Source organism: Notolepis coatsorum, assembly GCF_963971535.1.
Source record: "Notolepis coatsorum genome assembly, chromosome: 11".
Lineage (NCBI taxonomy): Eukaryota > Metazoa > Chordata > Actinopteri > Aulopiformes > Paralepididae > Notolepis > Notolepis coatsorum.
The window spans coordinates 38,607,770-38,624,788 of record NC_140175.1 but is presented as its reverse complement, the minus strand read 5'-3'; the positions used below and the strand labels follow the sequence as shown (position 1 = coordinate 38,624,788).

Below are 17,019 nucleotides of genomic sequence, written 5' to 3'. Positions count from 1 at the left end.
GATACTGCAGAAAGTATCGGTACTTCGGGAAATGAGTATCGAAGCAGTTTTAAATATTCAGTATCGATATGTATCGATACTTCGATATTTTTGACAACACTAGTTGACACTAATGTCTCAAACGCACTTGCAATTGCAGGTCATGTTCACTTGCCTGAAAAATAAAATCGTAAAAAGAACGATTAAACAACTAGTATACAAATGTTAAATTAAAATAGATGTAGTAAGAACCATTGACAGTAGGATGCCTAATGACCATAAGAATCTATTTGAAATGCTTAGGCTACATGGGAGACCATCAGTCGCTGTACTGTTTCACAAACTCAAAGTGCAGACATCATCGAAGATACTTGTGATGGTTTCCTTTGGTAGTATCATGTTTCCCAATGTGAATGGTGCGTGGCTGTTATCCCAACTTGTTAAACTTTAACATTACAGCTGGGCAGGCTGCACTAGTTAGCTATAGCCCAGTACATAGGTGCAATATTTTAGGGAATCGTGCACTTTACGATAAAAGCATGACATTTTGCACACTGTTAGAATTATGCCCCAAGAAAGATATTTGGCTACAGGGCCATCGTAGATTTGTTATCTGCTGGTACAAATAGTAACCATGGCAACCATTTTCCAAAATCGCCACCACCTGCTGTTATTTCACCAGTAACTCAGGTTCTAGACCATCTAGCATCTTGGTTCTGGTGGCTAATCCTACATTTACAAGGATGAGGAATTCAGAGAAGCATTCAGAGAACTAAATATTAGTAAAAACATCAAATATTATCACAATTGTAGGTAATTAGTATGTATAATATGTGTTTAGTATTTAATGCTTGCTATTTCCCATTTGGCCACAGTCATCTGCTTATCAACCAAGAAATGCACACAAATGTTTCTGGCTACTTTAAAAAAAAAAGAGAATAAACACTGAACTAGGAAGAACAGCTTTTTCAAGCTTCGCACCTTGGGCATGGAATGGGCTACAGGACCATATCCACTTACCATATCCAGATACCCTGGTCTCCCTCTGCGAGTTTAGGTCTGTATACTGTATTACATAACTTCCTACAGGAAGAGTGTCGCTGCTTTCTCTAGTCGGGTCCCAGCTGCAAAACTGCAGAGTTACTGTATTGCCCTGTATTTTACTGTAGTACACTTTTACTGTTATGTAGACTGTTCTGTTTTGTGTTTTTATGTTTACGTGTGATGTATTGTGTATTGTGTACATGCACTTTTATTATGTTCTTGTGTGATGTACCGCACATTTTATTGCTGTCTGATGTTTGCGGGTGTTATTGCTGTCATCTTGGCCAGGTCTCCCTTGCAAAAGAGATCTTGTATCTCAATGGGACTTCCTGATTAAATAAAGGTTAAATAAAGGTTTAAAAAAAATAAATAAAAAAATGCACACATGAAACAAAAACAAACAAGTTAATTAGTTTTAAAGGAGACATGCATTGCTATTCCTATCACTATTTGGGCAACTTTACACAATTCCTGTGAGTCTATTGAACACATCTGTAAGGTTTTATTAAAAAAAATTCATTGTTTTATATTTCTAATCAAGTACTCAAAAGCCAAATTTCTCTCACTTTGGATTTCAGGCTGTGTTGGCCTGGCTCCGCCCATAAGCACTTTGAGTGACAGTCATCCACACAGTCTGCGACTGGCACAGAGAGAGAGAGAGAGAGACTGGGGGGGATACTAATTAATTTCGCCGCGGGGGGGGGGCATAATCCCACGGGACAATGCATTGGTAACTTGTTTCAAATGACAATATATACCTCTGTGATTATTATTGTACGGATTGGAATACGGGCGTGCAACATCACTGTAGTGGGGGAAAAAGGACGTAAAACGATGATGATGTGAGGAGTTCTCTCTCCTGATTGGATAATGTGGGAATGGGATACCACATTTTTTTTATGAATTGAACAGACTTTGTTTACTTATTTATTTACTAATAAATGGAAAACAGCTTCAATTATAAGTATTTGTTTAGTGAAGGTGTGTGTGTGCTCAGCTGTACACTCATAACATGTGGTCGTTTGTTTTGGTAGTTTGGTTAACGGATAAAATATACAGAATATTTTAATATTGATAATGCCTTCAAATTCCCACCCCTCGTCTGTAGGTCTGTCAGTCTGTGTGGAGCAGCAGGGTGGCAGAGGGGGGAGAGCTCCACACAGCATTCCTGCTCCGAGTTGGACAGTTTCTGTGAATACATGTGTGAGCGTGTATGCATTTGCGCATGCCCTCCGAAAAATCTGGAGCATGAGTGGGAGGAAAACTAAGACAGTTAGGGGTTGAGTTAGGGGTTGAGGGGGTGGAGCTTGTGGTTGAGGGCGTTGAGGGGGTGGCGCTTGTGTGGGGGGGGGGGGGAAGCAGAAGCGGGGGCGAAGGAGGAATGAAGTTGCCTGGTGCCAGTTTGAGACTCTGCCGCTTTAAATCCCCTCTCTTGCAGCTCAGCCTCCTGCCCCACTGGGGGGGGGGGGGGGGGTGGGTGTGTGTGTGTGTGTGTGTGTTGTTGTTCTAACAGCCTCTGGAGGGCCTGGCTGCCGCCCCGCAGTGCTGCACAGTGATGATGAAACACTCCTGAGCTCTGAGCAGATTTCACGCCAGGCTTAAACAAACTCCTCCACCCTGGAGACACAGGCTGGCTGCACATGTACCCCTCCCCTTCCCCCACAACTCACCTCCTGGGGGCCGGTCACTCCTAAAGACCTATCACCAAATATGACGAAATGAGTAATACAAGTGCTTATTAATGTGAGATGAATATGGATGACGGCTAAAATCACGAGAATGAATTAGGGATTAGGGAAGACGGAATTGATTTCAAAAGTTTGAATTTCATTCAAATGTATTATGAATTTGAATGCTAAATTTGCATTTGAATGTATGAAAACAAGGTTACTTTTGATTAATGCTGCTCTGGCTCTCGTTCACCATTTCACTGTCACACAAATCTGGCGGTGCAGTTTCCCCAGTTACAAAACTACAGCTAATGCTAGTGAAACAGCTCATTCTACCAAGAATTAGCCCAACCTGTGCTGCGCTGCACTGAATGGCAACAAGTGGGATGATATCTGTACCTCCAAGCAATATCTGATATCTGTACCTCCAAGCAAAACTGCTGTTTTCCAAGCCATTTCTACATTTTAGCCAGTGGAATACATTGTTCACATTGTCGTCAATTTCTTTAGCTTTCCAACAACTCTCCTTTTGGTCGATTTAAGTTGCTATGTTTTAAACCAAACATTCACCGCCACTGTTGAGAGCATGTTCGCTCAAGAGTTGAACTTCCAACAGTGATGAATGTCAAGAGATGGAACATTTTAGCTGTGTGTCGACGTGCTACTTCAGGACAGGCATTACTTTTATGAGCATCTAATTGTCTACATTATGCTTATTGCTGTGATTAGTCTTATATTGTGCCATGGCCTACCCTGTTTCTCAGATTTTAAAGCCAACATTGGCCAATGTAGACTGTCTGCTCAAATATACCCATGTGTCCCTCCCTACTCTCCAGTTAAATTGCTTCAATAAAAGCTGCAAATACATGTTATTGTCTGCATCATATCATCCCATCATGTCTGCATCATATCATCCCGTCTGCATCATATCATCCCGTCTGCATCATATCATTCCGTCTGCATCATATCATCCCGTCTGCATTATATCATCCTGTCTGCATCATATAATACACCCCCATCATACATGATTCCCCATTTCCCCCTCTATAGAGTAAAAGGTAACCTATGACTCAGAGTAGTCTACTGCCAGAATCTTAAAAGGTGCAAGTATGAGCAGTCAACTACCAACCATTAATAAGAGCTGACAGACACATACAGCCCCAGGGATAGAGGCTGACAGACACATACAGCCCCAGGGATAGAGGCTTGTTGCTATTTATCCAGACTTGTCCGGGAGCCAAATGTCTATACATTACATTCCAGAAAACATACTGGCAGGTTTTAATGGAACAGCAAGTAGGGCTAAACAACAATCATGATGTGGCCAACAGGGGATGTGTGTGTGTGTGTGTGTGTGTGTGTGTGTGTGTGTGTGTGTGTGTGTGTGTGTGTGTGAGGGGGTAAGTCAGAGAGAAAATCGAGAAGTAAGAGAAAGAGAAGGGGGGAGACAGAAAGAAAAGCAAGAAAGAGAGAAAAAGAGAGCGAGAGCCGAGAGGGGGGAGACAGAGAAGCAAAAATGAAAGAAAGAGAGCAAGATAGAGAGACAGAGGGGAGAGAGAAGAAAGAAAGAAAAAAAGAGAGGGGGGGGTTGCACCAGTTATTTGAGAGAGGAATGCACAAGAGGTCACATTCCTGACTCCACTGCTGTGGCTTGTTTGCCCCGTGCTCAATTCTCTGTGGCTTGTTGCCCCATGCTCAACTCTCTCTCCCTCTCTCTGTGGCTTGTTGCCCCATGCTCAACTCTCACTCTCTCTGTAGCTTGTTGCCCCATGCTCAACTCTCTCTCCTTCTCTCTCTGTAGCTTGTTGCCCCATGCTCAACTCTCCCTCTCTATGTAGCTTGTTGCCCCATGCTCAACTCTCCCTCTCTCTGTAGCTTGTTGCCCCATGCTCAACTCTCTCCCTCTCTCTGTAGCTTGTTGCCCCATGCTCAACTCTCTCCCTCTCTCTGTAGCTTGTTGCCCCATGCTCAACTCTCTCTCCTTCTCTCCCTGTAGCTTGTTGCCCCATGCTCAACTCTCTCCCTCTCTCTGTAGCTTGTTGCCCCATGCTCAACTCTCTCTCCTTCTCTCCCTGTAGCTTGTTGCCCCATGCTCAACTCTCTCCCTCTCTCTGTGGCTTGTTGTCCCATGCTCAACTCTCTCCCTCTCTCTGTAGCTTGTTGCCCCATGCTCAACTCTCTCTCCTTCTCTCTCTGTAGCTTGTGCCCCATGCTCAACTCTCTCCCTCTCTATGTGGCGTGTTGCCCCATGCTCAACTCTCTATCCTCTCTCTGTAGCTTGTTGCCCCATGCTCAACTCTCTATCCTCTCTCTGTAGCTTGTTGCCCCATGCTCAACTCTCTCTCCTTCTCTCTCTGTAGCTTGTGCCCCATGCTCAACTCTCTCCCTCTCTCTGTAGCTTGTTGCCCCATGCTCAACTCTCTATCCTCTCTCTGTAGCTTGTTGCCCCATGCTCAACTCTCTATCCTCTCTCTGTAGCTTGTTGCCCCATGCTCAACTCTCTCCCTCTCTGTGTAGCTTGTTGCCCCATGCTCAACTCTCTATCCTCTCTCTGTAGCTTGTTGCCCCATGCTCAACTCTCTATCCTCTCTCTGTAGCTTGTTGCCCCATGCTCAACTCTCTCCCTCTCTCTGTAGCTTGTTGCCCCATGCTCAACTCTCTCCCTCTCTCTGTAGCTTGTTGCCCCATGCTCAACTCTCTCCCTCTCTGTAGCTTGTTGCCCCATGCTCAACTCTCTCCCTCTCTATGTAGCTTGTTGCCCCATGCTCAACTCTCTCCCACTCTGCAAAATAGGCAAATTCCTCAAGATGCTTCGGGTGCAACAAATAGCATGCATTACACACACACACACACACACGTTACAGGGGGGTGATACACACTGACACTAAAGACAGGGGGGTGTTTAGAGGGAATAGTGGCCCATTGAGAATACTGTCATATCGCTCAGGTCATAACATAACGCAGAATAATTTTAAACATAAAGTTCCTCAGCAGAGCATGGAAGGTGGGGACATTTGTAGTCACAAACAAAGTCCTTGCACTAGTCCGTCTTGGGAGCTTAACACATATACGTATATACGTGATTGGGAGCCAGCGCTTGACGGCCAATCACGTATATATGCGCGTTTAACTCGTTATTTCTTTTATTCGCTATAACTATTTTTTTTTTTTTAAACTTTGGCCATTACCCTGGCTCTTTTATACGTTTATCGCATTTATACTTGGTCAAGTTCGACCGACAGAAGCAGGCTGAAAGGGTTCAGATGGGGGGGAAGACACTCTGGGAAAGGCACGGCTGCAGTCCGGGATTCAAACTCGCTCAGCCCCAGATCCGTGACGAGCACGGTTGTCCACGGCACTGAAATAGCACTCGCGGTACGTGGTGAGCTACTGGAGCTCCCCCTCGCTATAACTCTTAATTTCCGATACCGATATCAACCGATACCGATATATGCAGGGTTTCCCCCCCCAAAAAATGGAATAATTTCAGGTAATTAACATTACATATCTCTTGTTGTAGAATTAACACAACATTATGCATACTTTTGACAATAAATAAAATCAGAATTTGTTCTTACTTGCTTGCCTGGGTAAATAAAGGTTATAGAAATGTTAAAAAAAAAAAAAAAAAAAAAAAAAAAAAAATTGAAAACCGATACCGATATTTTCCGATATCACATTTTAATGCCGATATCGGCCGATAATATCGGTAGGCCGATAATATCGGACATCCCTAATTTTAAGGTTCTTCTATTTGTTTTTAAAGCCCTTAATGGTCACCCCCCCTCCTACATCTCAGACCTCCTATCCCCCTATTCCAACACCAGGTCCCTCAGGTCAGCCGATCAGAGGCTCCCGACAGTCCGGAGGTCTAACCTCAAGCTCAGGGGGGGCCGTGCCTTTGCTGTCACAGCCCCTGAATTGTGGAACAGCATCCCCACCTCCATTAGGCTTGCCCCCTCAATAGATGCCTTCAAATCTAGGCTCAAAACCCACTTCTACCTACTAGCCTTTCCCGTTCACTGACTCATGCCCTGTTTTCCTATGCGTTTGCCTGTGTGCCCTCCCATAAAACGGAGTGTGATTGTTGTCAATATGTATCTACCCTCTGTACAGCACTTTGGTTGACACGCGTCATGTTAAATGTGCTATATAAATAAATCTGATTGATTGAATGTGTTGTGCTTTTTACCGTTGGCTGCGGTGATGACGCTACAAGCTCCATTTCATTCCTGCATGAGGAAGGATAATAACGATAATCTAGCATTGATTTCAGAATGATTAGATAATCAGGCAAAAAATTACAACGTGATAACTGGATTCCACTAAAACGCTATTATCGCGTCTTTTCCTGGGATTACTAAGAATCACCAAAACTATACTCTAAACGGTATAAAACGGAAATGTACGGATGAAAAAACAGGAAATGTACGGATGAAAAAACAGGAAATGTACGGATGAAAAAACAATCTGTTTTGTGCATGTTGACTGGAAGCAACTCACTGACAATCGACGGGTGTATTAGATCCATAGTTATAATATAAGATGTATTTTAAGCACTTGCAAGTGAACAAAGCGCCCCATTGACTTAGAGCACTGGCGTTCTATACAGAAGGTAAACAGCTACCCCTGGCCGTGAATGTGTTAAGGAGGATCCTAAATGCATCATTTAGTTTTCAGCACTGGCGCTGCACATCAACATCATCACACATGTCATCAGTGATATTGTGACCCAGATATCGCACACTCTTCACCACATCTAGAGCGCAGTCAAGACAGCAAGAAGGATGGAAACTTTTGCTTCTGGTCCTCCTTAGTTTTCACCATCATAACAACTCTTGTTAGGCTTGAATTTGATATCATGTTGTATACCACACACAGAGCAGATTTTAAGCAATTGCTGTAAACCAGCACTATAGGGGTAGAGAGGAAGCAGGGGACTCATTATGTCACATGATCCATAAGAGCAACAGCGATGATAATCTTCAGATCATTTTCCAATTCTGTGCCTGTACAGAGTGTTGAAGGTCAAGCCCCCTAAAGAGCTAATGAGAGGGGACATGGAAAAGCCCCCTAAAGAGAGAGGACATGGAAAAGCCCCCTAAAGAGAGGACATGGAAAAGCCCCCTAAAGAGAGGACATGGAAAAGCCCCCTAAAGAGAGGACATGGAAAAGCCCCCTAAAGAAAACGGACATGGAAAGACTTGGCTATTTTGACAGGAGATTTACACGCACATACACACGCACAACACACACACACACCTGCTTTAGCTAGTCATCAGCTGGTGTGGGACTAAAGTGGCATTGCTGACAACTCCTTTCCAGGTGGTCAAGTCTTGATGAGAGGGGAAAACACACTGAGTCATCACAAAGTGTTGTCCAACCAGGAACAAATGCCATCAAACAGGACACACACACACACACACACACACACACACACACAGACAGATAGACGCATGCACACGCGCACGCAGGGACATTCCGACATGAAGTAATGAGGTTAGCACTACTGTCCGGTAATTTGTCAAGAGCTGTCAAGATAGAAACCTGCTGTTAGCTCAAGGTTGGGGGCACTAGTTAGGTGCTAATTAAAACTGATTAGGTGCAGCAAGGGGTATTCACCCTTCTGGCCAAACCTAGTCATGGCCTATTCCTCTCTAAACCTAAAACACCAACTGTGTTGTACTGCTAACAGAGGGAGCCAGACTGTAGACTAACCAATATGAACCAATATCAACTTCAAGTCTCCACACAGCAGTGTGTGTGTGTTGGGGGGGTGTATGGGTGTGTGATGGTGCTTTGGAGCCACATGGTGGCGACGTGGCCGCCCAGGGACAAGCCACCAGGGGCCGAACAGCTGGCCAGAATGAGCCTTACTAGGAGGTGCCTGCTGCCCCTCCTCCCCACATCTTCAGGACCCACGGGGATCATGGGGGGAGCTTTGGTGTCTAGACTGCACAGATTCCACAAGTTCCAGCCAAGAGAGAGAGAGAGAAAGAAAAAGAGAAAGAGAGAAAGAAAGAGAGAGGTGGGATGACTGACTCCTTACATGCCGAATGCAGCTGCTGTAGGGGGGAGTAAGCGCACACACATACACCATCTACCAGGAAGTATGGATGATGTCACACCAAGATTTAACTAGAGGAGGGTTCACACAATCAAACCCACGTCCCCAAGCACCACCTCTTTTCACTGAAGTCAGAGTACACTGTCCACTGCCTTACATTCATTTAAAACACTGGGTCTTTTTATGTTTCCATGCATATACGGCATTTCACGGTTTCAAATCTTTAAGGTCTTCCATTAAGTCCAGGAGTCACCTCCCAGTAGACCATGAGATAGTGTGACCCGGGCGATGATAACCCATTAATGACTAGTCCACAGTCTGACCCCGACTCCGGTAGATACGCCATGATGACTGTATGACATCATCCCCGTTTCCTGGAAACCACAGGAGACGGGAGGCCTACGATATCAATTTCACAGCTGACACAAGCGAAAGCACTTCAGCAGTGTGCGTCTCGGAGCTGGCGTCTGCAAGATAAGGAACTGTGCTCGAGGTTTCACCGACCAACCACGGTACCTGCTGCCCGCTCGTAGTTCCACCTCATTCATTTTCAACTCTGTGAGGCGCCGCGGTCTCTGGACCCATAACGGCCGAGACAAATACCTGTGAACAGGGTGGAAAGGGGTCCCAACCTGAGCATGACATGAAAGCAAAATGGCCTCCTATTCGAACTCCTGGGGGGATCATCAAAGCGAAGCAGGCCATTCTTGGACCTCGCTCCACAATGGTGGAATGAACTTCCCACCACAATCAGGACAGCCGAAACACTCCCAATTTTCCACCAACGATGAGAAACGCACTTCTTCAAACAATATCTGAAATAAAATAGATAAATAAATAAAAAATATGTTTTACTATTATGCACTTTACTAACAAGTAATCTACTGTCCCTATATTATTACGCTAATATGTCTATACTACTATGCATGCACCCAAAAGTGTAGCACTCAAGTTCAATGCTGTTTGACGAACAATATCACTTACCCTCAGCTGCCAGAGGTGTACCCTTCCTGCTGACTTGTTGCGAGTCGCTTTGGATAAAAGAGTCAGCAGCTAAATGACTAAATGTGAATGTAAACAAAGCGTGAGCACGGATCCCGGCACGGGACTGCAGGGTAATGGGCAAAGTCCCAAAAGTGTGTCTGATTAAGAGACTTGGTGAGTGAATGTGGGTGGAGGGTGTGTCTTGAAGCAGGCTAACTCCTCCTGAGAGGTCAATACAGCGACTGTGTCCTGAAGCAGGCTAACTCCTCCTGAGAGGTCAATACATGTGACAGTGGGGAGGGATAATGTCAACCAAGAAAGGACGATGCACTATTTATCGACATGAGGGATCTCACTGGCCCTTCACCCCCACCCAACACCACCGCCCTGGGCCACCTTGAATTATATTATTTTTTGTGACCTGCAACAGGGCAGTTTTAAAACCAGAGACAGTGGACAGACTTGTGTTTCTTGCCTGCAACTTAAAGTAATGGATTTGCTTGTCCAAATGACAATACTGACCAAATTGAGATTTCTTTTTCTCGTCCATTTATTTTGTTTGCTTTCTAATTTAAAATACAGTTTGAAACTGTCTGTACACAGTAGGCTATGTGTGCTAGCAGAGCTAGACTCCAGTCACGAGTCACATGTGTGGTGGTTTGTCCACCAAAAAAGCGCCAAAAGATAGAAAAGAAACTAGCAGAGCCAGAACTGTTCAACTCCCCTGGAGCCACAGCCAGCAGAGAAGCCGGTTTACTTTCGCTTTCAAACCAGCTGCAGCCTGAGAACTGGAGTGTGAGGGGATGCAACACTAAAGATGGCGACAACGACAAAGAATTGCTGCAAAATAAACATAAATCTGTTTAAAAAAAAATTGAATTTTTTTAATATATATATATATATATATATATATATATATATATATATATATATATATATACTTATAACAATATCGATAATATCAAATATCGAGTAATATGATATTGTTATCGATATCGTTATCGCGATATCATTTTTGGCCATATCACACAGCCCTACCTTGAAGCTTCGTCAGACTACCAAACTGGCCCCGGTAAATGTCAAAATCACCCCCACCCACCCACCCAACCCCCTCCAATGTACGGTTTCTTCCCCTTCGGATGTATATTTTTTTATAGTCTCTTTTTCTTACACAATACCGTATATTTGTATGTCTCGTATGTCATATAAATGTCTTGATGAATTGAAAATGGAGGACCCTTATGTAAACAAGACGAAAGTATTTGTCTGGTCTTCATCCTCTTAGCAGTTGTTAGTATTGAGCTGTACTGTATTGTACCCATTCTGCAATATGTTAATAAAGTTTTCAATCAATCAAAACCTGCAGGCAGCACCAGGGGTCAATGTTGTGGTGTGTGAAGAGCCTCCTGTGCTGTGAGTCCACTCCACAAGCACCTGGAGCAACTGGCTGGCAGACGTCAGATGATTTGATATAGACTGCCTTCAATTCCGTTTGTCGCAGAGGATAAGTTGGTCACAGGCTGAAATCTTGGCCATTATTGCCTGTAGACAGTGGTTCACATGCCAATGTTGCTCTATTATCTGCAAACATATACTATCGACACTACAGCTTAGGGTTAGACGATATAATGAAAGAAAATAATATCGTGACAATCTTTCGTTTATTTTCCCATTATCGATATAACCTATAGGCCAATCAAAGTATCTGCTGATGTATGCAAAATCACATTGTGTTGATCCAGTTGATGTTCATCACATTGAACTGCGTATAATGTGATCATTTAATGGTAAATTCAAATAATATTCCCTCAACTATTTCAGATAAAAATGTATTGGGATACTCGGGTTACCCGTGTACCTTGTTAATATCATTAATAACATACTCAATAACTCAAATACTCAATAACATACTCAGTGATGTAGTTGGACGTTGGCCTGGCCGCCTGGATCACCGACTGTACGTCACACTGCAGGGCAGCCGGTCAGATTTGCTGGTGAGCTACAACTGTGCCATCACCCTTCCTGCTCTACACCTCCGACTTCTGCAGTACGTGCCACCTACAGAAGTACTCCGTCTCTGACGACTGCTCCATTGTCAGTTGCATCACGGATGACAACGAGGACAGAGCCCTGGTGGAGAGATTTGTAGGGTGGTACGACAACAACCACCTCCAACTCAACATGAGCAAGACCAAGGAGCTGGTGGTGGACTATCGGCAAAGCAAAAAGAGGCCTCCAACTCCCATCACTATCCGAGGGGAGGAGGTGGAGGTGGTGAACAACTACAAGTTCCTGGGAGTACAGTTTAACAATAAGCTGGACTGGACGGACAACACAAGGGAGGGTCAGAACAGGCTGTGCACCAGACTGCTGTAGGGATAGTAGTATCCACTTTCTTAATTTTTTTTACCCTTCCAGATGAGGAGCACGTTCAGCCATAGATTGCATTACCCTGCCTGTGCCCCCCCCCCCCCCCCCCCCCCCCCCCCTTTGACCCGAGTTTCCCCAAGTGGATTAATAAAGATCCATCTTATCCAACATTAAATTATTGCCAAACGTTACTGCGGCTAGAAATACATTCTCTAAAATTGACCAAGAGACAAAATAGTCAAGACAGACAAACAGAGACAGCTCCTCCTTCCTTTGTTACCTCGACCTTCCAACCCCCGGATCCCACTCTGTTCTCTCCTTCCTACTTCCTGTTACAGCCTTGTTTTCGGGGGGACGGTGCTCAGGAAAGATCTCCACTAGTTACATTTACACAGCCCTTCCATTTCCTGAAGCCAGTTAACAACAGGCCACATGCCACCATGGTGCACCACGCTCCCCCTGACATTATCCCAAACAATACCATTCCAATATGAATAGGCTGAAATGAGGCAGATTTCAATATTAATGATATCATTTTCATATTATAACCACATCGATGCAACCAGGTGTAAAATGCTTACAATTGACAAGTACATCGTCTGTTGCATTTGCTATTATTATGGGTAGTGCCAATAGGAAACAATCATTAGGCATCGGGCTGTGCTTTGTAACACCCATTTTTTGGCTTGCATTGTTGTAGGCACATTTTTCCAGAAATCACAAAAGATGGAGAAGAACCAGTGATGGGGTTTTAGTTTACCTCATATAATTATGCTTCTTTAGCTGCATCCAGCAGCTCTAAGGGTCACTCTGTAGGTTGGTCAACAAAAATGTCTCCACTCTCTAGGTTTCGCCCCAGGAAGCTGAAATTGGGCATGGAGGTCAAGTGTGTGTGTGTTCATGCCAATTGGCTAAAGGGGGACACAGCAATGGGAGTGGCCTATTGCAAAAAGGCTGCAGCTATTGCAAATTCGCTCTTGTTTTTATTAATTTACATTCGACGGGCAGTCTGCTATTCCAACTTGTATATTTCTTTCAAATTCGATTGAAATTGAACAGAGGATACAGAACACCAGCGGGTTAACTAACACACAGCCTTTACACCGTGTGTAAATTACAGCACTAATTTTTATATCTATAAGTCAATACTATACTTAGTTTTGAACCTACAAGTCAATATTTTGCTTAACCAAAAATGACTGCGGCTATTGAACACTGATATACTTCCCCTATACTCAACATACTGCCTTAGTCCAGTTCAGCTTTTCTCAATGTGGTGCCTCTGGTTGTTCTTCCACAGGCTTACTAGTGTAACTCACCCTCTATCTTTCATTCACATGGACAAGTATTGTACATGAGGTGCTTGGTTAGCTGGATCACGGGCAGAACAGACATGTGCAACAGCTGGTGGTACGTGAGTAATAATGGTTTGAGAAATAGACTGTTCCACTCCGTCCATGCTGTGCTAGCTAGCCGGAGAGAGCATACCTCCCTACTGTACAGTACACACAGAGGTGTCGAGAGGGGAGACAGGTCTTTGCTTGCCTTGTACCGTCTCTCTCCCTCTCCCTCCCTCCCTCCCTCCCAGGCCACTGCATGCAGACGTCTGAACCTGCCTGGTGAACAGCAGCTTGCTAGCTGGCTATCCAGGCACACTAGGGGCGGGATCCACAAAGAATGGATTGCACGGTGCTAATTGCACCCTTACTTACAATTCATTATGGATTGAAAACGGGGGACCCTGATGTAAACAAGATGAAAGTCTTTCTCTGGTCTGCATCCCCTTAACAATTGTGTGTATTTAGCCATACTGTATTGTACCCATTCTGCAATCTGTTATTATAAAATGTTCAATCAATCACCTGGGCTCACCAGGAACAACAGCAGCAGCCTGTCCTGACATTACCCTCCTTTTGCACCGTGACACACATCCCTTCTCCTAACGTATCAAAACACAACAAATGCAACCCCCTGCCACTGACCCTTCCATCCATTTAGCAGCAAAGCCTTCTATTCTGTTGTTCTGACCTTCCCCGTCTCCCCCCCCCCCCCCTGCTGTTGCACAAGAGGAGTCAGTGGAATGTATCCCCGCTGACTAGGCAATTGCAGTATTAAGGCACTTGGTAGTGTGGGTTATTTGACTAGGCTAAATGGCATGATGCATCCGGGCCCCATGGCATGGTATCTGATTAAAACAGCCAAAACAGTCCCAACTAAATCTACTCCCATTATGAAATGACAGCTTGTCTACTTCATTGATGCTTGTTCACACCATGTATGCTTTATTTGAACCACTTAATCCCCAGAGCTTCGGCCTCTCAGAAACAAATGTTTAGTCCTACGCCCAGCTTTCTCCCCTGAAACTGTGCACAAACTTAATTGACAACAGCATTAAGTAATCAAGCTGACACCTGACGTAGCAAAGAAAAAGGCTTTAGGCAAATGGTTAGGGTACCGGTCATCAAAAAAGATGTCACTGTTGAAACTTGGACTGTTGTTTTTTCTTTTTTTTGTAAAGAAGTAGTCAACCTTTAGATTATGTATGGTATTTATTGCACCATAAATAAATACACATACACACAGCTCAAAATCAATAGACCCACAGAAGGCGGCAAATGTAAAAACAAGGGGTCGATCACAAACGAACAAGTTGGTGTATAAAAGTAAAGAATGTGAAGCAAATATAAAAGAAGGCAATTAGAAAAACAACAGTGCAGCAACGATGCACAACTGGTTAGCTGTGAAGAGGTCAAAGGCTAGACCAGTGAGACCAGCAGCCTCGCGGGTGGTTGAGCAGTGGCTGAACGGCCATGGAGAAGAAGGTTTGCCCTTACCGTGTACAGCAAAGACGTTGCAGTGGTGGGCCCCATGGCGCGAGGACTCCCTCTTCCCTCCCTTGATGAAGGCCGGCAGGCTGGGTCTCCTCTGGTCCCCGACAAACTTCCCCGGCTGCTGCCCCATAAGGGCAGGGTGCCAGGCTGCAGCCGGGACTCTCCAAGCTGGCCTCACACTGTCCCAGGGCTGGCCACCAGGCGGGCAGGGAGGGGGGGGGAAGCAGGAGCCCTTTCCCCTGGGTCAGTTTGGCCTCCTCTGGAGTGGGGATGATGATTGACAACACTGCAGCTCCTTGTGACTTCGATATGTCTCTGTTTATCATGCATTAATGGCACCGGGGAGTTTTAAAGATCACTGGGATGCAGTTGCATTGGATGCTGGGAAAAAGACCAATCCATATACATCGATGGCGATCCAAGATGTATTTGTGGTGTTTTCAAGCAAACTAAATACATTCATACACCCTGAAGAAGCAGGAACAAATGTGATGCAGGCTTGAACCACAAACGTACTGTGTTGACATGATGTTTTGATATGGCACAATGGTGAACTCTTCCACCAAAGTGGATCAGAGAAGCATACCTAAGGCTTGGGCGACTCAGGTAAAGAAAAACTCCCCAATGAGTGTATGAGCTAGTAAGTAACCTCAGCAAACAAAAGTGACTAAAATGTCTCCAAGGTAATACGAGATGAAACTTTTGAGTAACAGTCTTCTGTAAATGTTCCCAACGTTTGTGTCACAAGATGTTATGAACTATAAGCACACGTGGTAACTCCTACTGTACACTGTCCTAGATGGCCACAAATCAACATGATATTTTGGATGTGCGCCCTTAAACTTTTTTCTTTATCAACATTGCGTAAAAACAGTATGCAACGATAATTTGACAAGCGAAGGATATTATTGGGTTAATTAAGTCATAAGTTGACCTCATGTCAGTAAGTAACAGGGTGCTGGACGACTTGAACATGTATAATAATCCTAGTCTCTCAAAACAGTCAACATATGAAATGCAAGGAGAAATAACAGTGACGCCAACTTCGCCACCAAGGCAATGTCACAAGCAACCACGTTAACAACTTGAAATGTGATGTGGCAAACTTAAATGAGATACAGGGAGAACTAGTCTCCAAGCGTAATATGTTAAGAAATAAGCAGAAAGGCCATACAAAGTTGTGGAATGCAGGGCTAACTGGCTATCTAGAGCTAATGCTGCAGCTAGCTTCTGGTATGCAGCACAGAACAGTCAACAGTTGGCTCCTGGCTTCTTATTGATATAACGCGCCGGTGATACAAGTCGGCCCACGTACTTTAATGCTTCGACCAACACATTACTGACAACCAGAATAATAAACCTTTGCCGCAATGTACATCCAACCCTCGGTATTATTCAGTTATTTCTCCAAACTTCCGCGTCCACTCTGGTCCCGTCCCGTCCTGCGGAGTGTCTTCCCCCTGCAGCCGCACCGAGGCGCTCTAATCACGGCGCGGACTCGGGAGCAGCCAACTCACGCCAGCAGCCACAGCTCTCTCTCTCTCTCTCTCTCTCTGTCAGGTCGTCTCTGCAAAGCCTCCTCCTCGACTTTTACAATGACCAAACTCTTCGTCACCAAGCCCTTGGTTTGTGTACTTATTCATTGTTCTGCCGTGAGAGTAGAAGTAATAATAAACTTCGGTCGAGTAGTTGTCGCTGACGCCGCCATATTTCCGCACGCAACGCAAGGTGGTTTACTGAGATATGGGGGCGGGGCCACGTTCGACGTCAAACAGCGTGCGTGCGTGTCCGTGCCAGGGCTAGTAGAGTCCTGAGCAGAGGCATCCGAGAAGACTGGACTAGATGGGACACTGTTGTGTACCACAACAAGAGCAAACATCAATTTATTAACAGATATGAATGAGCAGGACACAAAAGAAACAGGAAATAATGAAAGGGCAGGCCGAAATATATGAATAATCAATATAAATCAAATGAAGTTGTGTCTCTAAAGTCGCAACCAACCTCTTGCCAATTAAATTTATTCGCACACAGATTTGCTTTCTCTGTTCTCGCATGCTTTTACTTATGGTAA

General features: G+C 44.7%; 1 protein-coding gene across 1 annotated transcript in view; it reads right to left on the bottom strand.

The window, feature by feature from the left end:
• abl1 (c-abl oncogene 1, non-receptor tyrosine kinase) overlaps positions 1-16,644 on the bottom strand; it is a 158,968-nt gene extending 142,324 nt beyond the window's left edge. Inside the window, exon 1 of the mRNA XM_084325433.1 lies at positions 14,949-16,644. Coding sequence (XP_084181559.1) covers positions 14,949-15,075 — 127 coding nt within the window. The 5' untranslated portion in view covers positions 15,076-16,644. The remainder of the gene's footprint in view (positions 1-14,948) is intronic.
• Between the last annotated feature and the right edge of the window lie 375 nt (positions 16,645-17,019).